Here is a 9277-nt window from a genome sequence, read left to right as displayed (position 1 = left end):
GGTTATTCGTTGTATTTTGACACTGTTCAAAGGGATGATCCTCTCCGCAATGGAAACAACGAGGAGGGGAACGACAAATAGGTTTTGAATGGCCAAAACGGCAACAGTTGAAACATTGAATAGTCGGGAATCTGTATATTTCAACGGGAAGAGCGTTATAATAAATAAATACACGGGATGGTAATGTTTGACCTTCGAAAGTAATAACAACGGATTGGGAAGGTTTCCATATAGTGGTGCCGGTGGAAGTATCCTTGAAATTCAAACGACGTGCTTTTAAAACTTTTGGAGTTAATTGAGAGTCATTAAGAGCATCTACTATTTCTGTTTCTGATAGATCGGTTGGGATACCTCTTACTCTGCCCATTCTGGTTAAATTGAATGTAGGTATGAAAGATTTAAATTTATTATTTGAAAGAGAACCTATTTTTTTAACAAAATCATTAGCTAATGTGGCTGATTTAAATTCTATGGATAGTTTGTATCGACCTTCCGGTTTTATTGATCCATTTATAATACCAAGGTTATTGAGTTTTGAGCTAAAAATAAATTTACCAAAATCCAGGGGATGAATTATTTTCCCCTGTTCAGTCCTTTGGACATTGACAATAAATGGAGCTGAAGATGAAATAGAATACATAAGCTCAATGGCTTTTGCTTCTGGAGGAATGGTATCATTATAACTTCCATGAGAGATTGGGGCTTCGTTTGATTGTGAAAGAGATTTAATTTTAGGAGGTACATTAAGACAAAGCGGAGGACGTCGTTTTCGTGAAGGAATGGTTACAGAAGTCTGGGTATCATCAGTATCGTAGTCGTCTACAATATTAGAAATGGGCTCAGGGTCCGGAGGTCGATTTTCATCTTCCTCCATTTCAACAAATTAAAAAAAAAATTAAACAATAATTATTATTTTAGAAATAATAAATGATAGAAATAATAATAACACGCAACTTCGTCGCAAACCAATAACACAAACAAAAATAATGAATACGAAAAGGTAACAATAAATAAATCTTATCTGTACGCCGCGCCGCCGTCAAAGTAAGCCGTCAAACAGAGAGAACTGGTAAACACGACTGCACACTACCGAGGTTCGGTGACTAATCTTCAGTCAAATTTAAACATTACACTAATTGGGGAAACTTTGCTGGGGTAATAACCATTAATAATTTTTAATATTTTACTTAGAAATCAATTAAGAAATCAGTAAATGAAATTAAAATACCTACCTAGAAATAATATAAATGTATCGTCTGTAAGTGGGCTACCCACAGTTTGATAATGCCTTCAGAGGGCGAAACAGCTGTCACGCGTAATAATAATTACACAGCAGAACTTGTTTAAAAATAAACTGTTTTTATAAACCCAATAATAATATTATTGTATATATAAAAAATAAAAAAATAAAATGGAGTTCTACAAATTAAACTTAATAACAATAAATAAAAATCCAGCATTTTTTCTATGTAAATTTTACATAGAAAAATCAATTTTTAAATATTGCAAATATGTATATTTTACTTGTTCATCCCCTCGGCGGTAGTCAAATAAACACTATTTTCGATATACTACCGCTGAGGAGATATTAAAAAAGCTGTTTTTCACCCATATGTAAACCCATTTTTGAACAATATTTTTTACCCTTTTTGCGTGTACAAAAATCCAGGAACCTCGTAGCATAGTGAATCTTATCTCTTTCTGAGCGCTATGTTACGGGGGACCTCGGAAAAATACTAACTTAACATGTTTTACAAATTTGATCGCTTGAGATCATTTTTACACATTTATTTTACAAACATTTCTTATTTTTTGTCGTATCTTGACAAACAAAAAATCTAGTTGTCAAGATACACATTCCTATAACTACTATGCATTTAAACTATGTAATTATCATTCATGTAAGCGCTCAAAATCTTTTCTAACTCTCAAATTTAAGCGACTACTATCACCAGTACTACCGACAAAATGAATATGCAACAGTTTGTCGGAGGCTATAAACTCATTGTTGGCGCGGGTACAACCCCCCACCACTTTTAGGCTCCTAGCCCAATGTCGGGCGCGAGTCAGGCTAATTAAATATAAGCAGCCCCATAATTCAAAATAAATCAGTTCATCTTTACCACCAAAACCAAGCGTTTTATTTATCAACAAGTGACTCCTGCTCAACATCTGCCTCACCTCGCCGAGTTTTCTGCTCCAAGATCTTCTGGTGTTACCTCTTCGAGACCAGCCGGCCCTCCTTTGGAAAACCGCCAACACCAGAAGCGAGCAGAGACAACAGCACACCCAGTGCTCAACATTCACCAAGCTTGGGTGCGGGAGGCAGATTTCATCATCAAATATACTACTATCATCATCATCGGCCGTAAAGGAGCATTCTCATCGGTTGAAGACACGGTTTGGACCCGGCGCCTAAATCTACAGTCTTGTGCGGACTCCCGTCCAGTACAAGTGGTCCTCCGAGCCAGATTCTCACACGCCTTCAACCAGGATGTCTCCAACTTTACGGTCGAGCCGGATCCAAGACGATGGATCCTCAATACCATCTGCAGATGCCCTGGACGCTGGGTCTCAGGCCACGGCTGTGGTTCACGTCACGCCTGACGTAACCCCCATGCCCACGCCCAGCACTACTCCTGACATGGCACCACCTGCACATCATGACTCACCGCCCTCCACATCTCAAGAGGATGCGATGGAGTCATTGCGACAACAGCTTCGCAGTCAAACCGAGCACATTGAGAGACTTAAAGCAGCTCTTCAATCAGCTCCAACAGCAGCAGCCCCTGCCCCTCCTGGACCTTCGAAGCTCCTGGAGAGGTCACCACCATCATGGACGCAGCCCGGCCAATCGAGCCCGGTGCCTCTGGTGGACCAGAGGTATGAGGAACCAGCAGCAGCAGCGCCTGCCCGATCTGGACCCGTACTCCTGGAAGGGTATCCTGCCCAAGGAGGACCCTGGCGCTTCCAAGGGTACAGCCCTGGATGGGTGCAGCCCGGCCAACCGAGCCCGGTGCCTCTGGTGGACCAGAAGTACTCAGCAGCGGCGCAGCCAAGGCCAGCCGGTCCCCCGCCCTCGTCACCCTGGCCCAATGCAGGGTGGCCAAACATGATGCAGCCTGGACCCTCTGGCCCCGTACCGCCCGCCCCTCTGATAGAACAGAGGCAAGCCGTACCTGAAGTGCCAGCCGGACCTGTACCTCTGGTGGACCAGAGGTACGCATCACGAGCGCAGCAAGAGCCAGCAGGCCCTGCGCAACCAGCACCCTGGACCATTCAGGGATGCCCAGTACTGGCGCAGCCTGGACCTCATGGCCCTGTGCTGCCCGTACTTCTGCCCCACCCGGGGTACCCAGCGCCGACGCCAGGATCACCTGCCGGACTGCTGGAGCAGTGGGACATGCCATGGACACAGCCTGGACCACCTGGACCCTCTGGACCATCTGGACCATCTGGACATGTGCCGCCCGTACCACTGCGCGAACAGGAGTATGGCGTGCCGGCACGGCCAGATGGCCCGCCCACAGCCAGTACCAGCTCCATGCCAAGATTCCCGCCCCAACCTACGGCGGATGAGACGGCCCAACATACCAGAGCCTGGGTTCAGCATGATGGCAGTCCCATGGCTCAGCTGGCCTCCGCCCTGACAGAAGCCATCAGAGCTTCAAGGGCTCAGGACAGCCCCCGTCCCACAATTGAGGACGATCCACGAATGGCGGCCCTTATTGCCAGACAATCTATGGCCAAGGACCTGCCTCCATTCTCTGGAGATCCACTGGAGTGGCCCACCTGGAGGGCACAGTTTAACCAGTCTACCTCCACATGTCGGATGACCTCCAGCGAAAACTTGATCCGCCTACAGCGGGCCCTCAAGGGGAAAGCCCGAGAAGCCGTCGGCCCCCTTCTGATGGACCCTGCCCAGGTTCCGGAGATCCTGGCAGTCCTGGAGCAGAGATTTGGAGGGACTACTTCACTCGCTGCTCTGATGCTGGACAAGGTGAAGAAGCTGCCCCACCTCACAATTGAGGCCTCTCTGGAGGACATCGCAGACTTCTCTGGCACAGTTCAGAACCTGGTGGCATCACTCCGCTCCCTCAACAATGATGGCTACCTGACGAATCCAGCGCTGCTCAGTGACATCGCGGGGAAGATGCCGCCCACCTTGCGGTTGGCGTGGCTGATGGAAGTGCGGCACTACGAGGCCTCCGCTACCATCTGCCAGTTTGCCGCCTTCCTGAAAACCGTCGCGAACGCCATCCCAAAGTCCGGTTTGGTTGACCCCGCGAGGTCCCGCCCACGCCGTGAACATACGCTCGCCACAACGGAACAGTTTTCGCGCAAAAACGGTGCTAAAAAACGTGATACCTGTGAAAGTTCCCAAAATATGTCTGCCGCGTCAGAAAAGTTTTCGCGAAAAAACAATTCGAACAAAAGTGACACTTGTGACCACAGTTTAAACACGTCTGCCGCGTCAGAACGGTTTTTATCGCGGGAAAACAATGTTTACAACGACAATTCTAGTGAAAAACAACATTTCGCGCAAAATAATCGAAAGCCCCAAAATTTGTCTGGTAATAATCGAATGCCCCAAATTTTGTCTGGTAATAATCGAGAAAATAATCGAAGCGGGGAAAAAGTGCAAAACAGTTAGAATGAAGTTCGCGAGTTCGACAACCGCGCCGGGTGTGTTCAGTGCGGTGAAAATGGCCACCAACTTAGCGAATGTCGTACTTTCGCCGCGAAAGACATAAAAACCCGTTTTTTGACAGTTAAAAGTGCCGGATTGTGCCGAGTATGCCTCAATGGCAAACATTTTACCAAATTCTGCAAAGTTAGTGACTGGTGCGGAGTGGGGGAGTGCAGATACCCCCACCACCGACTTCTTCACAACCCGAACTATCGTGAAAATAACAATACAGTGGCAAACGTTCACAATATGTGACGCCACACCGAAAGTGCCGTGTTAAAAGTGGTGGGGGTCATATTGTCGGGCCCCAAGCGACAGATTAAAACCTTTGCGCTTCTGGACGAGGGCTCAACTGTCACCCTTATTGATGCCACCACAGCACAGAAAATCGGCACAACCGGACCTACCCGTGAGCTACGACTACACGGAGCAAAAAACATGTGCTCAACAGACTTGACGTCCCGCCGCGTGCCAATTACTCTACGCGGCGCCGGAATCTCTGATGAGTACGTCATCAAGGCCAACACCGTCCAGCAGCTCAGCCTTCCTGAACAGAGGGTCCACGGCCGCTACATCACCCCCACACTTCTCATCGGGCAAGACAATGTACACCTTATTGTCTCGAGGGAAGTGCGCGACGTTCGTGACTCTACGCGAATATTGTCACGGACGGCGTTGGGGTGGATCACCCATGGCGGAGGGGCCCCTGAACACGAAGCTGAGGCTACAACACTGGCCCTGCGCGAGGAGAGCCACAAAGACGACCTCATGAGTGATCTCATCAAACACAATTTTGCGATTGACTCATTGGGGATCACGTCCGCCTCTCGTGTAACTGCGCACATAGTACGTGCAAATCAGCTGATGGAAGATACAACCCATCAACTGACATCTGGCCGATGGGAAACCGGCCTTCTGTGGAAGGAGAATAATATCACACTGCCTGACAATCGGCAATGTGCATTAAAACGACTGTGGTCTCTGGAGAGAAAATTATCGAAGGAAAAGGACTTGGCAACCGCCTATGCAGCTAAAATCAACGGACTTATAACACAAGGCCACGCACGTGAACTTACGGATCGAGAGGTAGAAAAACCCTCTGCCCGCAAATGGTACCTACCGCATTTTGCCGTAGTGAACCAAAACAAACCAAACAAGATCCGTGTGGTGTTTGATGCTGCCAGCCGCTGCCGAGGGACCTCCCTCAATGATCAGTTGCTGACTGGGCCTGACCTGCTGACTTCATTGTTAGGAAACATACTCCGGTTTCGAGAGGGAAAAATAGCTCTCGCCGCCGACATCAAGGAGATGTTTTTACAAGTGAAAATCAAAAGTGAAGATCAACAGTCACAATTGTTTTTATGGAGACCAACACCTCAACAAGAACCACGTACTTACATGATGTCATCAATGATGTTTGGCGCTACCTGTTCACCAAGCAGCGCCCAGTACGTGCGAAACAAAGTGGCCCAGGAGAATTCTGCACTATTCCCTGCTGCCGCAGCCGCCATCCAAACAAAGTTTTATATGGATGACTATTTGGATGCGGTCGATACCAAAACTGAAGCGACAGCACTCATCACTACTGTTGCCAAAGTACTGTCAACTGGAGGATTCCACCTAACAAACTGGGCCTCTAACGACACTTCAGTGATGGCTACTATCCCGCTTATAGACCGAGCCAGGTCAGCCATCACCATAAACAGCGGAGAAGCAGATACCGAGAGAATCCTCGGACTTCTGTGGGATCCTGTCACAGATCGATTTTTATATGCATTTCGCGATGCTGCCGATCCTGAACTGATCAGCAGGCCTACCAAACGCCATCTGCTCAGCATTGTTATGAAAATCTTCGACCCTGTGGGCTTCGTCGCTTGCCTCACAGTCCGATCGAAGATACTACTACAAGCTGTCTGGCGATCCAACATCGGATGGGACGACATCATCACACCTGAACACAACGAAAGGTGGATGGACTGGCTGGGACTTCTGCAAGACTGCAAAGTTGCCATACCTCGGCGCTGCTTACAAAACAAAGAGAGCTTCGTCACCCTCCACCTCTTCTGTGATGCCTCAGAGCAGGCATGCTGTGCGGTCGCCTACCATACCGAGGAGATTGATGGGAACACCACAGCTACCTTTTTGGCCAGCAAGTGCAAAGTGGCTCCTCTGAAACCTCTATCAATACCCCGCCTTGAGCTACAATCAGCGCTCATGGCGGCCAGACTGGCAGCAACCCTGAAGAAAGAATGTCGCAGCAACATTGCGCGAACAGTGTTCTGGACAGACTTGACAACAGTGTTGTGCTGGCTGCGCACAGATCCACGCACATACTCCGCCTTTGTGGCCAACAGACTCGGCGAAATCGACGAGCTCACCCGCATTGCAGATTGGAGATGGGTCCCTACCAAACTAAACCCGGCAGACATCGGCACCCGAGACGTCAACACTCCTGACCTCTCGCACTCTGGACGATGGTTCAGTGGACCAGCCTGCCTGACCTCAGACGAGGCAGAATGGCCGCGCGAACGGTGCAAACTGCCTCAGCCTGATGATGGCACCCTGGAAGTGAGGCCTCAATACGTTGGCATCACAACAACTGTGGCAGAGACACTGCCCGAAATCAACAGATTCTCTTCATGGCGTCGACTTATTCGAACTACCTGCTGGATACACCGTTTTATTAAAAGGTGTCGTGGAAAACATCACGAACAACCTGATAAATATTTAAGAAGCGATGAAATCAAAGAAGCAAAGGCACGATGGGCAAGAATATGTCAAGAAGAGACATTTTATCATGACATAAATGCGCTCCAGAAAGGAGATCCACTACCAAGTGACAGCCGACTCAAAGCCTTGAGCCCCTTCCTTGGACCTGATGGCCTACTGAGGATGAATTCCAGATTACAAGCCCTCAGTAAAGTGCCTCAAGCAGTGCGGACACCGATCATATTAGATGGTGATCACGCCTATACAAGACTTCTGGTGAGACATCATCACCAGGAAGCCAATCACCCAAGTACGGAGAGAACCATGGCTGAGGTGCGAGGCAGCTACCTTGTGCTGCGACTGCGAACAAATATTCGGATGATCGCCCACAACTGCCCCACCTGCAAGATGCGCAGGAGCAAGCCAGCCCCCCCACTTATGGGGCCCTTGCCGCCATCAAGGCTAGCCCACCATGTTCCTCCATTCACAAACTGTGGACTAGATTACTTTGGGCCGATGAAAGTCACCGTATGCAGACATCGGGAGAAAAGATATGGTGCAATCTTCACATGTCTGTCTACTCGTGCCATTCACCTTGAGCTGACAACTTCACTGACCACGGACTCCGCCATCATGGCTTTACAACGCATGACGGCGCGCCGAGGCCAACCAAAAGCTCTGTACTCAGACAATGGTACGAACTTCCATGGTGCTGACAACGAGCTGAAGGATGCCATCGAATCACTCAAAAATGATACCCGGATGAGGGATCATTTGTCAACAAAGGGGATCGAATGGAACTTCATCCCTCCAATGTCTCCTCATATGGGGGGAGCTTGGGAGCGCCTGGTGCGTTCTGTAAAAACCGCCCTGAAGGCCATCTTGCTGGAACGAGCTCCACGCGAAGAGACCTTGAGGACAGCGTTTGCCGAGGCCGAGTGGACTGTAAACAACCGCCCCCTCACACACGTCTCGGTGGATCCCAGGGACGAAGAGCCCCTCACCCCCAACCACTTTTTACTGGGAAGAGCCGGAAACCGACCTCATCTGTCACTATACGACAGGCAGGATGAGGAGGTATGCCTCCGTCGCCAGTGGCGTATCAGCCAACAACTTGCTGATATGTTCTGGAGACGGTGGCTCCGCGAATATCTCCCCACCCTGGCTGCTCGCCAAAAATGGCAACAGCCAGTCATCCCCATCAAGAAGGGTGACCTCGTGATCATCATGGACCCCGCTATGCCCCGCAACAGCTGGCCACGCGGTCGAGTCCTTGATGCCACCCCTGCTGCAGACGGCCAAGTGAGGACCGCCAGGATCCAGACGAGCACCGGAATTTACGTCCGCCCCGCTGTGAAGCTCGCTGTAATCTTGCCAGCCCCACCTACCGATGCAACCTCAACAGTACCACCAGCCCAGCACCATCCCAGAGGGACTGGCCGCCGCGGACTGCGACGTACCAACAAACGTCCTATTTTTTAGTTTAGCATAGCTAAACGGGGGGAGTGTAACGGACGTAGTTGACCACATTATTTAATTTCATAAAAATTGTTTTACTTTTATAAAATGTCCCTACTCCACGCCACTGGCAAAATCACCACTCCCCGCCACTGGTCATTTTGTCCAATTTTCGGCCCAAGCGGCTTGAAAACTTTGACTCCGAATGGCTTCGATACCACATCGCCGGCTTACCTGCCGCGTGGATCAATGTCCAGCATTTTTTCTATGTAAATTTTACATAGAAAAATCAATTTTTAAACATTGCAAATATGTATATTTTACTTGTTCATCCCCTCAGCGGTAGTCAAATAAACACTATTTTCGATATACTACCGCTGAGGAGATATTAAAAAAGCTGTTTTTCACCCATATGTAAAC

The 9277-nt window shown here is 48.9% G+C and overlaps 1 protein-coding gene across 1 annotated transcript; it reads left to right on the top strand.

Annotated features, from left to right (window-relative positions):
* The first annotated feature begins 2494 nt into the window (after positions 1 to 2494).
* LOC149416512 (uncharacterized) lies at positions 2495 to 8881 on the top strand. Its single transcript, XM_089641261.1, has 2 exons — positions 2495 to 4304; positions 5142 to 8881. Exons 1-2 carry the CDS (start codon positions 2495 to 2497, stop codon positions 8879 to 8881), a joined length of 5550 nt encoding a protein of 1849 aa, XP_089497387.1.
* The last annotated feature ends 396 nt before the right edge of the window (positions 8882 to 9277 follow it).

The sequence above is a fragment of the Hesperophylax consimilis genome, chromosome 16 (assembly GCF_061612785.1).
Source record: "Hesperophylax consimilis isolate HC1 chromosome 16, BYU_Hcon_1.0, whole genome shotgun sequence".
Taxonomy (NCBI): Eukaryota; Metazoa; Arthropoda; class Insecta; order Trichoptera; family Limnephilidae; genus Hesperophylax; species Hesperophylax consimilis.
Note: the sequence above shows the minus strand (reverse complement) of the source record. Positions and strands in the feature narration are given on the sequence as shown.

Bases quoted from the DNA above. Each gene is read 5' to 3' on its own strand.
- LOC149416512 (XM_089641261.1), top strand. From the start codon at position 2,495: ATGTCTCCAACTTTACGGTCGAGCCGGATCCAAGACGATGGATCCTCA. The intron at 4,305-5,141 runs GTGAACATACGC...TGTGCTCAACAG, and splicing joins CGCGAGGTCCCGCCCACGCC to ACTTGACGTCCCGCCGCGTG.